Source organism: Bombus affinis, chromosome 1 (assembly GCF_024516045.1).
Source record: "Bombus affinis isolate iyBomAffi1 chromosome 1, iyBomAffi1.2, whole genome shotgun sequence".
Classification (NCBI taxonomy): domain Eukaryota; kingdom Metazoa; phylum Arthropoda; class Insecta; order Hymenoptera; family Apidae; genus Bombus; species Bombus affinis.
Window position 1 is genome coordinate 2,162,930 of NC_066344.1, and position 16,181 is coordinate 2,179,110.

At 31.6% G+C, this 16,181-nt stretch overlaps 4 protein-coding genes across 11 annotated transcripts in view; 2 read left to right on the top strand and 2 right to left on the bottom strand.

The window, feature by feature from the left end:
• The first annotated feature begins 53 nt into the window (after positions 1-53).
• Positions 54-1,719, top strand: LOC126915761 (STING ER exit protein). Its single transcript, XM_050720730.1, has 4 exons — positions 54-429; positions 525-681; positions 846-1,074; positions 1,401-1,719. Exons 1-4 carry the CDS (start codon positions 309-311, stop codon positions 1,545-1,547), a joined length of 654 nt encoding a protein of 217 aa, XP_050576687.1. The 5' UTR covers positions 54-308; the 3' UTR covers positions 1,548-1,719.
• Positions 1,710-12,555, bottom strand: LOC126915695 (uncharacterized). Of its 4 annotated transcripts, none has more exons than XM_050720635.1 (10): positions 12,343-12,555; positions 11,019-11,243; positions 10,352-10,549; positions 9,502-9,627; positions 5,555-9,294; positions 5,056-5,468; positions 4,787-4,978; positions 4,167-4,703; positions 3,831-4,088; positions 1,710-3,706 (listed from the first exon to the last, which is right to left on the bottom strand). In XM_050720635.1, exons 2-10 carry the CDS (start codon positions 11,210-11,212, stop codon positions 2,633-2,635), a joined length of 6,732 nt encoding a protein of 2,243 aa, XP_050576592.1. In that variant the 5' UTR covers positions 11,213-11,243; positions 12,343-12,555; the 3' UTR covers positions 1,710-2,632. The 4 variants fall into 4 exon arrangements, with proteins under 4 accessions (XP_050576592.1, XP_050576574.1, XP_050576583.1 ...); XM_050720617.1 differs by having other exon boundaries at positions 5,056-5,471; XM_050720626.1 differs by lacking the exon at positions 12,343-12,555 and adding an exon at positions 12,091-12,322 and having other exon boundaries at positions 5,056-5,471.
• A 60-nt stretch (positions 12,556-12,615) lies between these two features.
• Positions 12,616-15,977, top strand: LOC126915735 (cyclin-dependent kinase 9). 4 transcript variants are annotated; one of them, XR_007710312.1, is made up of 9 exons: positions 12,616-12,823; positions 12,914-12,998; positions 13,587-13,677; positions 13,749-13,915; positions 14,005-14,246; positions 14,323-14,470; positions 14,547-14,817; positions 14,918-15,014; positions 15,162-15,977. XR_007710312.1 is itself a non-coding variant. In XM_050720707.1 (8 exons), exons 1-8 carry the CDS (start codon positions 12,717-12,719, stop codon positions 14,923-14,925), a joined length of 1,119 nt encoding a protein of 372 aa, XP_050576664.1. In that variant the 5' UTR covers positions 12,616-12,716; the 3' UTR covers positions 14,926-15,977. The 4 variants fall into 4 exon arrangements, 2 of the variants coding, with proteins under 2 accessions (XP_050576664.1, XP_050576651.1); XR_007710311.1 differs by having other exon boundaries at positions 14,547-15,014; XM_050720707.1 differs by having other exon boundaries at positions 14,918-15,977.
• Positions 15,488-16,181, bottom strand: part of LOC126915725 (SPARC-related modular calcium-binding protein 2) — a 33,653-nt gene continuing 32,959 nt past the window's right edge. For both annotated transcript variants that reach the window (XM_050720680.1, XM_050720671.1), the window contains exon 10: positions 15,488-16,174. In XM_050720680.1, the coding sequence (XP_050576637.1) occupies positions 16,086-16,174 (89 nt within the window). In that variant the 3' untranslated portion in view covers positions 15,488-16,085. The remainder of the gene's footprint in view (positions 16,175-16,181) is intronic.

The window sequence follows — 16,181 nt, forward strand, 5'->3', positions numbered from 1 at the left end:
TCACTAATCTCACGCATAGCTAGCACCATCTTAAGATTTCGAACAAAATGAAATTATAGCGTTGTTTTGGTAACTTAACTGGTCGTGTTGTCGAGTCGTCGAGTCGAGTGGTCGATGTCAGTGTAAATAATAAATACATTGACTGTTGCACTTAATTACCATTGAATGTAATTACGTTCTACATACATATATTCTGTCGATAATGTTGAAAGTTTGAAAGTGATCCAAACATTAACAAGAGTTTAGACAGAAATTGTCAATATGAAATGCTGTTAACCTATAAGTCGAACATATAATTTCAAGTGAAAATGCCGAAAGTAGTTTCAAGAAGTATAATATGTTCCGATACAAAAGATCAAGAAGAATATAGCGAAGAGAAACCGTTACATATTTATTATTGCTTATGTGGACAGATGACATTGATTTTAGGTTACGTTCACTTTGCTTATTAAATACATTATTCTTTATTTTGTTAAAAATCATAAGTAAAAGTACATAATAGATATTTTTACATATCTTTGCAGATTGTGCAATAGAAAAATTGCCTTTGAGGAAAAGGGATGGTGCACGAGTTATCGATGGAAGTAAACATGCTCACAAGATGACTTGCGAGCAAGATGAAATTGTATATTTAAAACGTTCCGAAGGAATTGAAAAACAATATCGACAAAAATGTAAAAAGTATGGCATAGTTCGTTTTACTTTCAAACATATTTTTCATTATCTCTTTTTATCACAAACTTAGAAACAATCTTGAAAATTAAAGAGTTAAATCAGTGATATTTACATTATGTTATTTTTATAAATTACGTTGTTAATTTTAATATATGTATGTATCTTTATAGATGTGGTCTTTTTCTCTATTATAAACATGACCAAGCAACAAATGTTGTATTTATTGTAAAAGGTGCAGTAATCAAAAGTTCTGGTGAAGGTCCAATGACGGATATATATAATCAAGTAGCCATTGAAAAACCCAAGAAAATAATGGTAACAAAACACACAAAGAATATGGGAAAATTCAGTTCTGTTACTGTTTCTACGATTGATGAAGAAGAAGATGAAATTGAGGCAGTAAGTTACAGATTTTCTTATTATATATTTTTAGTCTTTACGTATAAATTGTTTTGCTAGAAAAAGACTATCATTGTTATTTGCAAAAAATTGCTATTTAGGTAAAAAAGCTTCTAAATTTCACTAAATAAATTGGAAGAAATTATGAAATGCTATAAGAAATGATTATGTTAGATTCTAATATTGTGCAGAATGAAAATACGCAATGCTACGCTATAAATCTAATATTTAGAGATAAAAAATTTATTAAAAATTCTACATATAAATTGGTTCTGTTCTTTCGTAAAAAGCAGTTTATATTCAAAACATATATTTTATATTTGCAGAGAGAAGTTGCTGATTCATATGCTAATAATGCACGAATAATAGAAAAACAATTAGAAAGAAAAGGAATGAATAAACGAAAAGCTATGCCACCCCCTGAAGCGGACCCGAAAAGAACGAGGCCACGAGGGACATTGTTAGATGTGTAAAACCTATTTATATTATTGTCATGTATATTTAGAGTTAAATATAAATACGTATTAAAAAAGTCAGAGTAGAATGTGGGAGAGATTGTATAAAAATTGTAATTTCTATTATTTTTACTATTATACCAAATTTTATAAAAAATAATGATTTAAAGAATTAAACGATTTAACATTATATCGAGTTATTTATTAACATTACATAAAAGTAAATATTTAAAATATATAAATGACTAGATATAAATATTGCATAGAAATGTACATTGCAAAATAGAGATATAAATTTAATAAATAAATACAATAACTACATATAATTCATTAATAAGGATCGTTGGAGGGTAAACGGAGTTCTACTTACAATAAGAATTAGTTGGTACAATGGCAACATTAAATGGTAAGAAAGAATTACTTTACATATATACTGCAACTAGTCAAATTAGTAAATAATTCTACAAAACAATTTTGGATCATATGGCTCTTTAATGTGGAAGAAAGAAAGGTCTATCTAAATATATTGTATAACTGGCCATGATACATCTACATTCTATGAATATGCAGTGTGTAATACTATGACATATTAATGCGTACATTGGTTGAAAATCGGGTGGGACATTTAAGCTAGCTGCATTTATGATCGAAAGTGATATTGATTACCAATATTCTCTAGTTGCGTAATATTTTAATTGAATTTGAAAGACACTGAAAATTCTCTAAAACTCATATTTCCACACTGTCAGAGATCAAGATAATTGAAAAAACGAAATATAATAATTTTTAACTTGCATATTCCTAGTGCCATATTTCATTTTACAGTTACCTTCAACATTACAACAAAATCATAGCACTTTTCTATATACCTAATAAATGCATTTTAAATATATTTCCTTTGATAATTAATGTCAACTGCAACTTGCTTTAAATTAAAATTATGTATAACTCTATTTTTTTTTTTTTTTTTTTTTTACACATAATACGATTTCGCGGTTGGAGTTATCACGTTTGCGATTAAAGACGATAGTTTTATATGTATAATCATTAAACTATTGGCGCTATGTACGTATAAAAACTTACATAGCAACCAATTCATAAATTTAAGTGTTAATTTGTGAAGATTTAATATCTGCCTTCTTAAGAATCGTAGGTTCATCTTTTAAAAACGTTCCCGATCTAGAACCTACGGTTGGTTGTTTTGGAACTTCCCCATTATGGCACTTATTTTTAATTTTCTCATCAGAAGAGGTCTTTGTAGTAGTTGTCCTTTTATTAGTGACCGTAGGCTTATTTATCTTACTAGTGCCACATGATTTAGGGGAAGATCTTTTGCTAGGGCTCTCGGAGCTTTGTTGAGTCGGCACTCCTTCCTTTTTCTCTCTCATTATATTAGGATGATTAACTGTCGATTGTGTAATCGATCGCATTGTTACCGTTTTACACGATACGTTATTTAATGACTTACTTGGAATATCTGGAGTTTTTGCAGCGTCTAGAAGATTTCTTCGCAAATGGTAAGCACTAATAGCAGCTGCTCGGCTTCTACTAGCTGCGGTCGAACTCTCTAATGATCTTCGTGGTCTTCTTGTCGCTGTAAGCAGATTTTTTTGCTGCATCGGTGGTGAGCTCTTCTTCGCTGTTTTATCATAAGATTGTGCTTTATTTATCGTTTTCCCTAAAGTCGGTGAAAGTTTATTTGATGTGTTTGATTTGGGCGTTGTTGTTATTTCAGTCATAAGACTATCTGTGGACATCGAAGTGTCCATTTTAGTAGCCTTCTTCTTTACAGTTGTTGGCTTGTTCTTCGATTCTGCTAAAGAATCTACAGATAAGCCTATCTCCGTATTTTTTTGTTTAAAAGACGGAGATTCTGGACGCGTAATACCGCAACTTTTACTGATCGAATCATTTTTTGTATTAGTTCTGCTAGCATTCGACTCTGTTAAACTATCAGAAGAAAGTGCCTTTACATCTTTCTTTATAGGTAACTTTATCTTAGCTAATGGTTTTTTGTCGGTAGCCCGTTTCATTGCCGGACTAGATGTGCGAGATGAATCTGAAGATGAAATCATTATTTTTCGTCGTTGCTGTACCATGACCTTTTCTTGATGTACTGGTTGCGTAGTTTCTTTTGGAACTGATTTGTTCCGAGGTTCCAAATATCTCGATTTTACCTAAAAGTTAATGTATGAATGATTTCGAAAAACATGAAATTTTTACAATTTTCTTAATCTGTTTACAAAATTATGTTTGAAATAAATTCTTTACCGTGATAGTATTCAAGTGATAGAAAATTACCTCTAATTTGTTAGGCCATGATTTTGGCCTATTATTTGTTGTATCTGTAGTGGCTTGTTTATCATTTTGCATTTTACGTTCCAATGGATCACTTTTTGGTTTATTAAAAACTTTCTTCGGCTGTTGTTGTTGCTGTTGTTGAGCTACTGCCATTTGTTTTAGAGTTTTATGATTATGTTCAGATATAGCCATCTTCACACGCTTCAAATCCAAACTTCTGTTAGTAATAGTTGAGCGGCTTGATGCTGGCCTAGGTTCCTGTAAGAATAAATACATTAAAAAAAAGAAAACTTTTTTAACAGTAAAAAGCGTTTAATTATAATTTGTATTATGTACTTTTATAAAGTTAGAGTGCCTTGACTGACGTTTTGATGTTTCGTGAGGTAAAATTACAAGACAAGCCAATTCTTGAATTCTGCGTCGAAGCTCCAAGTCCATCTTCAACCACGTAGTGGTTCTGGCGGCTCGCGCCGCATCTCTAACCAAGCATTTCTCTACTCGACTTTGAATTTTTTTCAAAAAATCAACAAACAAAGGTCCCCACTTAATTTTGTCTTGAACCTCATCTTGTTGTGCTGAAGTTAACATTTTATTCAATTTTGAATAACTTTTACATGCTTGTTCAGGAGGTAAACGTTCGGCAGCTGCTAAGAAATTATCCTCCAGTCGACTGATATTCCATGTTAACTCTCGGCCAAGAGATTGGAAATTTTCGTTTCCCAGAACTCCTGAGAAATTATCCGACAGAAACTTCACTGAAGTTTCCAGCAAGTTTGAAACCATTCTAAACACTGGTTCAGCCCAACGAACATTTGGCAAAGTTGCGAGTAGCTTATCACAATCCATCATAGTTTGAAGCACGTTATCCGTGGACTGTTATTTACGATAAATACAGAAAAGACAATTATTTAGATTTCAGGATAAATTACATGTCAAATAATTGATATAATACATACCATATGTACAATATGTTGATGATAACATTTTGCCATAAGTTCTTTCGGAAGCGTTGCAAATGCTTTACATGGCCATATTCGTACGAAATGTCTCGTAACCCAACGAAGAGATTTTCGATACACTTCGTCGAGACCATAAGCTGCTGCCAGAGGCATACATTCTAATACACCAACAGCACATATTTGACAAGGCTGTAAATTAATATGAATGATCAACAAACAATTGCTAGTCGGGAATTTTGTTATGAAAGCAGACCTCATGAGCTTACCTTATGAAATAGATGGCAATATTTAACTTTAAGCGTATATCCAATAATTTCTTTAAGACCTTCCAAGCATAACATATCAGCTAACGTAGCTAACTCAACAATACTTATGGAATCTGGTATGTTGCTTTCTCCGCTGTATATGTGGCACAATGCAAAATGTACCGCATCGTAAGAATATCCTTGCAGAGAAATAACATTTCCTGCATTTTCGATCCATCCACCACTAAGGATCGCCGCAAAATATTGACATCGAGAACTCAATATACATTTATGAGCTCTTATACGACGTCCGGCTACGTCAATTGTAACATCTGGATTGATTTCTTCTAAGAACATTCTTAATAAATCTTCTCCCAATCTATTGTATGGTCTACTTCCTGCCAAACTAGATGTTTCAGTTTCTTCTGTACTTCCTTCTAAAAATGAAATAACAATTAATACTTTAACGGTTCGTAATCACTTTGATTGCACCTATGTTCTAATATAATAAATTACACACCAGCACCAGAACGACCCATGCTACTCTGCATACTGCTCAGATCAGATTCTGATATAATTCCTTCTCCATCATACTCCCCTGTTAAGTCCTCAAGCGGAGATTTCTGTTTAGATGGAAGGGAAGTACTCATGATTGAAGTAAATTTTCTAGGAAGTGGTCTAACGGATCCGTTAGTTCTAGACATTATTAATTTACTTTCGATCCAGGAAGTTTCTGGAATACTGTTGCACATACGATAGGTACTTTTATCTTCTTTTACAGTCAACATGTCCGTAGAATGGGAAACCACGGGTGTTTTATCCAAATCAGACAATCGAACGAAGTTGGATGTTGTTGTTTTCGTACTGTGTGCTGTAGTCTTTTCATTTTTTTTTGATGTTATATTATGATTATCATATTCTGTCTCTGGCTTTACATAATCTGAACTTTTCAATTCGCTTTCGATCTTTTTGATAGTTTCATTTAAAGACTTATGCGTTTCTGATATTTTACTACCTACAGCAGGAACTACTTGTGGTCGATTTATATTTGGCACTTCTCCGTTCAATAGTTCTGATAATTCATAGTCATGATTATCACTATCAGGGGATGGACCACTACCGCTACTAATATCAAATGTTTCACTTTTGCGTGTTTGTCCCTCAGTACTCTCTGTACATGTTTTCTCCCACGCCGAAGTTTCCGAATATTCATCTTCGTATGTCTTAGCATCGGTAGCATTAAGATTTTCCGTGATTCTTTCTGTTTTTAATTCCGTGTACTCATGTTCTTTCACACTGACACGAAGTTCCTCATTGATCACTTCAACGTGAGAGTTCGGAGGTGTGTCTCTCACATCAAACTCAAAAACATCTTCTGAAGATGTGTCCATATTACTTGGACCGTTATTGCCTTCTTGAAGAAGTTTAGAATTTTTCTGGGTAACAGATTCTTGTTTTGCTGTGTCACTTAAAGAGTGACTCGAAGAACTAGGCTTTGCTCGTAACTTCTTTAAGTCTCCCCGATCCACGGACAGACTGTGTGCGCGTTTGTGTTCTTTCCTAAACATTAATTCTTTCGCAACATGCCCATTGTTGTTAACGCCTTGCGTTTTATCAACATTCCAGGAATGTCGTTTAAACGCCGGCCGTGATGAGGACAAAGTTCTCCTTCTTACCACCGGAGAATCAGATTCTATATACATGAAGACGCTCGGTTTCGCTTTTTCTCTGACACATTTCTGTTCACTCGATGATTGATCTTCTCTCGTCGTGATACTATTTTCGCTAGAATTAGTATCATCCAACTTTGTTTCTATCTGTTTGTCAGAGAATGCGGAAAAGCTTCTCCTATGTGAAGGTGGTACAATATTTTCTCTGTTCTTTGGTGGATCGCTTAAATCAATGAACATAGAAAAAATGTTTTTCTTGTCGCCGCTTTCATTAAACTTTTCAGGTTTGACAGTAGGTTCTTCTACTTCTATTTTCTTATTTTTTGGTGCATTACTTGTACCAGATATATCAACGTAAAATTCACAATAAGATTTACTACATCCATTCTGTTCTTTCTTATCTGTTGAATAACTTTGCTGCAGCGAAATAGGTTTGCGATCCATATCTTTCAAATTAACGAAAAATCCTAAGCTGCCATGCTTTTCATGACCACTTGTTTTCCTTACCGGTTTCTTTATGCATTCTGAATTTGAAAAACTTTGAGACATACCTGCATGAGAATTATTCGATAGTTTGGATTCATTTTTGTTACAGTCACTCATATCAACGACCCATGCAGTCATAGACGAAGACATTCTCGTGGGTCTCATCTTCACCTCGGGCTCGTTCATAATAACAGAGCCACCAGAAACGATCGGTGTCGATTCTGTTTTTCGGCGCACAGTGGGGCTATCAGTAGGCTTAGAATAGTCCGAAGTGCTAACTCCACCGGAAATAATAGGCATAGTTTCATCACACTTAGTCTTTTTTATCGTATCTGTTTTGCTATCTTTTTCTAGAATGCAACTTAATGTAACAGGTAAACTACTACTACAATTGCTCGAATCATTATCCAGTTCTGCATGATAATCCGTAACTACTTCATCGCTAGCACTTTTGGTTACCGGATAAATTACGTTAGTTTTACTTTGCAAAGAATTATTATTTTCTGATGGTGTCTGATTACTTTCATATTTTCCATTATCTCGTGGAAGATATGGTATTGTATGATACTGACTACTAGTTGGAATTTGAACATCAATTGGAAATTTATTTAATACGTTGCTTATCGGAATTGAAGATTCGTCCGGTGGATTAAAACATGAATCGCCATCAACACGATGTCCTGAATATTGAGGTATAGCATTCTGGAATACGAGATTACCTTGTCGTCGTTCATATTCCTGTCGTAGCACTGAAAGCTTTTCGTCGTTTGAGTCCAGCTCAAACGTATTCCTCCTAATAAGCGAAGGTCGTCGTGTATCATCCGTTTTATTTGTGTTTTTATCGTTCGTTTCTTCGATTGTTTCTTTTTTAGCCACTATTATCGCATTTGCGTTATCGTTATCGTTACTTATTCGTGTTACGACGTGTCGATCGTTATTTATATTTTTATTATTGTCAGGACAAGGAGAAGGATGCGCGCTTTCACCACTGTCCGCCTCCTTAATTTCTACGGCTAAAGATTCTTTATTTGTTTCAACGTTAATTTTGTCTTCTGACACAGAATCGGTTCTTCTTATTCTTCGCGTGTCCGTAAGTGGTTCTAGATATTCTGTAAGTTTCAACTCTTTTTCAAACTCTGCTATTCGTTCGTGTCCAGTTTGCAAATTAGTTGTCTTAAGAGGTGTGAACTTGTAATATTGCTCGTCGGCGAGATCGTTAGATGTACTTGCAGTGTATTTAGAAGAATAAGAAACATATGGATGTGATTTTTCATTGTATTTAGTTTTTACTACATTGCAAGTTGGAACTTCTATTTCATCATTGAGGGTTGATGCATCAATAAAGTAATAATTACTTGTATTACAGGAACTTTTTTGGTTGCGTGTATCGTGTGATACTTCGTGATTTGCATTTTCTGATGGAACATTTTCAGCTTGTGAATAACTGGAATGACATATTTTCTCGTCTTCCGATTTTTCCGTAGTTTCTTCCTTCACGCAACTCTGTTCTACATTGGTATTTAGAGAAGACGCATTACCAACATTAATAAATTCAAACGATTCATTTTCATCACTTCCACAGTCTGACTCGTAAAATGGATCGCTAAGTACTTGGTTTTCATATTGAAAAATTTCATCTGTATTTGACTTCGCCTTTTGAGCATTATCTGTAGATGAACTGGACGAATCTAATTGTGGTTGTTCTGCATCAAAAGAACAACTTGTTGCACTATTATCATTTGAACCACATTCCATTAATCCTGATTCTACCAGATTTTTTATATGGCTGTTATAATTATTAGTCAAATTATAGCGTTCATTTTTTGAAACTACTTTTTGATCTTTTTTGTGTACGCGTCTACTGGCGCGTATCTTATCCAAATCATCATTCCCAGAAGCATATTCTGTGACTTGTAGTTCCTCAAAATCAGTACTCGAATTTTCAGATGTAGTATTTTCGTGTGGACTTACAGAACCTGTTTCTAATCCAGAATCAGCCATATCGGATATAGTGGGACTTATATCCACAGTAGCATATTCTCTTACATTTCTTATACTTTCAATGCTTTTTGAATGACAGTCTGGTATTGTGCAATCCACATATCTTTGACATAAAGATAAATATTCATAAATATAATTACATATATAGTAAATTAATAAATAAATATATATATATATATATGCTTTTATCATTATTCAAATATAATTATTAAAAATAATAGCATCTATTTTATATTAAAGTAGAAAATACATATATATATATATATATATAATATTAAAACTTTAAAATACTATAATTATAAATTGTAACCTTTTATTGATGTCTAAAACTTTATTATCAGACGGTGCATTCACAAGATTTGAGGTATAAGTACGCAAAATATGTTCTACCAATAATCGTTCTTCTTTCAAAAAGTTTGAATTGCCGTATAAAAGCCTGAAAATTTATAAAGCAGTATTAACAAATATACAATACACATGGAAAGAGAGAAAGACATATCTAATATACATTGTTCTATCGTGTGCATTCTATGACATTTATTTCGAAAGTGAGAAATTAAGTGTTACATGCTGATTGTCGTAACATATACCATTAAATAGTATAATGTATATTTTATTGTACAGAGTAATATTTAAAGACACTAGATGTGTGTAGAAATAAAAACACAAGAAAATAAAGAGAATAACTTATTGTACAAATTTTATAGCATTATTAATAATGATTATCTATAACTTTTTAAATCATTGATTAAAGGGAACTTCTATTCAATTGCAGTATTACGAGATTACATCTAGATAACAATATATATAAAACACAATTTCTTGATGGTTGAAACAATATATGATATTTTATTAAAGAAATATTTTTAATACATAATTTACACAAAATGCATGCAAATAAACATTTTGTAATTTATATAAAAGAATACATGGAACTTCGAAAATGTTAATTCAGGAAAACTTGCATTTGTTTGAGTGATATAAAAAATAATATCTTAATTATTTCACATATTTAAAAATCTTAATGAATGTAATTTTCACAAATGTTCCTGAATTAAACAAGAGTCCATATTGTAGGTATAGCCTGCAATATGTAAATAATAAATATATAGTTCTCATAGATACTGCTTCTATATAAGTGATTAGAGATATGGCAGTACCTCACAAAGCCTTCTATATGATGAAAAATTTCCAGTTTATCAATGATGCAATCAATATGATTGTTAATGTATACAAAATAAGGCTTGAGAACCTTGTAAAAGTGTGGAGCTCTTGTTTTAACAATACATTGGTTTGTTCGTATTATATTATGTCCATGTACTATGTTAAGATCACAATACAAAGAGTCCGTAAATATGCTACAATAAAACACTCTATTCAGTTTATGTACTTATGAGCTTATATTTTGTACACATAAATTGCTTTATACAAATACATTCTCATTGGTTACAATTCAATAACAAATTATACAGACAATTTTTATACAGATGCAACAAATATGATATAATAAAATAAATCTTGCTAAAAGTAATTTCTAAATTAGAATTTTCAAGTGTTCCATAATTTTGTACAATTTACTAGTTGTTCCAATACTCGATATTATACATATCAATTACATAAATTAAAATATATAGCACAAAGTAATTCACTGAAACTGCTCAATTATATCATGCAAGGATTTTTATGAAGATATTTATATTCGTTATCTCATGTATTATATGAAAACATTAACAAATAATATTAGCATTATTTTAAGTTAATTATTCGTTAAATTATTTTTTGTCTTAATTAATAATCTGTGAATTAGATAGGAAACTATTTATTTACCTCAAAATATTATCTTGCAGATCATTAAGACTTTTTGCAACAATTCGGCTCTTTTCTATATGTTGATGTTTTTTAAATGTTTCACTGGAAGGAGGTTCAGGCTTGACAGAAGCATAAAGTTGATGGCAACATAGCCATTGATGTATTCTGTCTAAATTTCCACTTTGACTGTTGTTGCCCCTGCCTCCAGCCATGGGACATGTTTAATCTTTCATACTTGTTCACCTTTAATCCATTAATGTTTTATGTAAAAAAGGTCAAACAAAGAGGCAAAGTAAATATAAACATAAACATTATTTAAAGTAGTAGTTGTATGTAAGAAAAAAATATTACATTAATATATCATATTTAATATTGTTATAGATCATGCTTTCTGTGTACAAAAGTTTATTGTTTCTGTGTAATTTTTTTTATGATATTTGGAATTTTTTCAAGTAATAAAATTTAAAGTAAACAGGACAAAAGAAGTCTGCAAACAAAAAGGACATTAAATACTCTTCCCTTAATGTATGTATTGCTGACAAAGTACACAACAATTTCAAGGTCAATACAATGGATACTCCTTGCATAGCAATTACTAATCCTTTTACGGTATCTTCAATATTTAAATACTGGTTCTATTTCGTTACATATCCTGTATATGATACTTTAAAATCTATCGCGTATTCGATAATAAATTATTATATAACTTTCTGTCGGAAATATCTTTAAAATTGTGTGTACAACATTTAGTAGTAAAACATGTATCTCATAGTTAATTCTGTTTAACCTTAAATTTAATATGTAATCACATATGGATTGGTGAATGAAATATTTCGCTAAACATTTGAAACGCGAACCTAGTACCTGAAATAAAATTAAAATGTGAAAGCCAAAAATAAACGTGTAATCCTAGTACAGTTCAAAAGTAGGAATCCAAACATTCAACTGAAAAAAATTACGTTAGGGAGTGGAATGCCGCATAATCGATTAATTAATGAGAACACGTATAACAATTGATAAGATACAATAGAAAACGTGTCATTGCGAAATGATATGTTTTAAATTTTTGTAAAACATTGATCGAACACACCTTGTTAACTGTCATTTAGCGCATCTTCGTATGTACCCTAAGTACGACTTACTTTTAGATACTAAGAGTAACATATACTTGGTTAGCAAGTACGTTTGTATGCGGCATATGTATTTAAAGAAAATTCGAAATACATGAAAATATTTTAAATCAAGTGTCTTTTAAGCTTGAAGTATTATATCAAATATGTATTCTAGACAAGACTTTCTCAATAATTTATTGATCGTACTTCGTACATACATATGTACGTACCTCGCATTATTTCGGTTCTCGAACACCGGTCAGGATATATCATGATTACGCGATATTACGAGTCGTAATCTTCTCGCGCATTTTGTCCAACGCGTCCGCTGCGAAATTCGGCGGAGATCAACGATGCGATACTAACAAACGTTCGATTGTTTGTTGTTCAAAAGGCATAAATATGCGACGACCGTTCTTACTACGAAAGCGTGAGGCTATCTGCCGTCTAGTTCCGCCAGGTGGCGCGCGGATCGAGATCATTTTTTTTAGTTTGGTGTTAGGTATACTAATATTCTGTCAAATATTTTGCGGTTAATCGCGTTCTTCACTACCATGCCACTTTGTTGCAGAAGTTCTACATATTTACTACATGAATATCGAAGATGAACACGAAAGAAAAAGAGAAATACATCGAAGAATTTGATTTTCCCCATTGCGACGAATCCTCGAAATATGAAAAAGTTGCGAAAATTGGCCAGGGCACCTTCGGGTAAGATTGATAGAAAATTTTCACTCACTTTTAGGTTATAATCGTATACGAATGAAAAATGTTTGTTATTTTTTCATGAACGTTCTGTAGGGAGGTGTTCAAGGCTAGGGATAAAAATTGTACTAAAAAATTCGTAGCCATGAAAAAAGTGTTGATGGACAATGAAAAGGAAGGGGTATGTATACATTCAAATATTTGATCGTTTAACGTATATCTTTCCATTTTTTTTCCATTTCGTCTATTTACACAAGTATATTAAATATTATACAGAACAATGTTTTATTATTATAGTATAAAAACAATATTTTATTATAGTTTTAGTTCATTTTCTGTAAAGAATTTTATAATATTCTACAATTTACATGACAAAGAAATAGAAGAAATAATGACGAAAAAATATATTAAGTGAATCTTTGAAATTCCCTTTTATAGATACGTTAAACACTAACGTTAAAAAATATAGATTGATAGTAAAAATGGATTGAAAAAAAGTTTCTAATGACACATTACATTATCCCAATATTGGTCCTTAACCCCTTAACCTGCAACTACGGGCATAGCCTGTAGTACGATGATCGTTTTCGGCTCAAAATTCTCGAACGTAAATCATAGGTTAAGGGGTTAATAGGTTAAATTAGAATATGTAGTATATACCTTAATGAAAATTAATGAAAGATGTGCAAATATACAATCTAAGACGTTGTTTCAATTCTTTGCACATAAGTATAATAACATTACATTAATAATTTTTTTTTGTTTACAGTTCCCTATAACTGCTTTAAGAGAGATAAGGATACTACAGTTATTGAAACATGAAAATGTAGTGAATTTAATAGAAATATGTAGGACTAGAGGTAGATATTTGATATTATTGTGTAATATAGATAATATATAAATAAATAATTCTGTGAAAATTTTATTTTAGCAACTCAATATAATCGTTATCGTTCTACATTCTATCTTGTATTTGACTTTTGTGAACATGACTTAGCTGGATTATTGTCAAATGTGAATGTCAAATTTAGCTTAGGAGAAATTAAAAAAGTTATGCAACAGTTGTTAAATGGTCTTTATTATATTCATAGCAATAAAGTAAGCACATTTAAATTGTATAATTAATGAAAAAAAGATTCTATATTGTAAGTAACAACTATATATTAATTTCTACATCTTTTTAATAGATTTTACATAGAGATATGAAGGCTGCAAATGTTTTAATCACCAAAAATGGTATATTGAAATTAGCTGACTTTGGTTTAGCTCGTGCATTTAGTGCAAATAAAAATGGTCAGCCAAACCGTTATACAAACAGAGTTGTTACCCTTTGGTATAGACCACCTGAACTTTTGCTTGGTGATAGAAACTACGGTCCCCCTGTAGATTTATGGGGTGCAGGGTGCATTATGGCTGAAATGTGGACCAGGTTTGCATTTTTAAACGATACTTCTACTAATATTTATTAGTCTGTTGGCATCCTTTTATGTTATTTAAATTTGTAGATCACCCATAATGCAGGGAAATACAGAGCAACAACAGCTCATATTAATTTCACAGTTGTGTGGTTCTATTACAACAGAGGTATGGCCTGGAGTAGAAAATTTAGAATTATTTAACAAAATGGACTTACCCAAAGGCCAAAAACGGAAGGTAATTACTATTTTCATTTTCAGTAAAATATGTAACATCTATAAACAATGTATTCAAAATGAACATTCCTGCACAGGTTAAGGACAGATTAAAACCATATTTAAAGGATCCTTATGCCTGTGACTTGTTGGATAGACTTTTAATTCTTGATCCATCTAAAAGATTCGATTCCGATTCTGCGTTAAATCATGACTTTTTCTGGACCGATCCGATGCCTTGTGATCTCAGCAAAATGCTAGCGCAACATACGCAGAGCATGTTCGAGTACCTAGCCCCACCAAGACGTCCTGGTCATATACGTCATCCACATCATCAAGTACCTGGAGGGCCAGCAAAACCTAGTTCTAGTATGGCTGATAGTGGTTACCAAGATCGTGTATTCTAGGATATATTTTGTTTATATAAGCATAGACTGCTCTTTATCGTTCATATTTTCTCATCTTTCAGAAATTTGATAAACCACATGATATCTGACTTCATCGATAATTATAAGATTTTAAGTTAAAATTGGGACTTTAATTTATGCAAACTATTGGAATAAGATGTAAGATTTTCTTATATTTATACACACACATATATATGTATATATATACTTATATATATATTTATATATACATTATACATATATATACATGTATATAAATTTTGTACAAATGGAAACAGTCTTCTGATTTAAGCCTTATATTTTCAGAACTGACAGCTTTCCTTCTGTTCAATTATTTATGTATTATATTTTAATCAATCCTTGATATTTATGAAGGAAAAGACGAAATTTTATACATATTCCTTATTTTAATTTTATAAATGAGGTCCATAATTGACAAGCGGAGTAAGACTTAATTCTTTTGACAACTAAAGGATTCAAATGTTATTGTATATTGGAATTTTTTAATATCCTTATTTAAATTTCACATAAATACAATAGGAAACAACACAAGGTAGTAATTACTGCCAGTAAATTATAGATGAAAATATTTTTTGGACTAAAAATAACTATTATATGGTACTTTTGAAGCATATCTTGTTAAAACAAAATTTATTTCAGCGAACAATTTTTAACTTTACAATGATTTATGAATCGATAGTGTCATATAGTTCATAATTATGGTAGAAATCTTAAAAGCTGTACGAATTAAATTTAATTAAACCTAAATTAAACAATTGTTTGTAGTACTCATGGAACAAAGAGCGAGACATTTAGCGAGTTTAATAACACATTCGGCAATTGTACATTCAATTTTACGTGTCTGCATCTATCTTTGTCATGAGAAAGCAGTACATAGCACTTAAACAAGAAAAAATTTTTTTAAATATGTACACGACTGTATGCCCGTAATACTTTGTTACTTTTTATTCTTATAACTATATATATCATCATTATGCTAAACTACACTATCGAATTATCAATATCTGTGAGGTACAGAAATATGATCCATATTAAAAATAAAATGATATGAGTGATATTTATCACCGGATATAAAAATACAAATAAAATTTTTTTAACACAGTAATTGGCTTTCTTTTGAAAGTTCCGTCGTTACGATCCACATGTTAGATGAATGATCACTACACATATGGATAAAATGGCGAACACACATTCATATCACATATACTTCTAATCATCGTCGTTTTTAAGAAATTGATCCAACGGATTTGGGCCCGTTCTCTTGGGTTTACTCGTTGATGATTTTTCCGTACTTTCGGCTGAAAT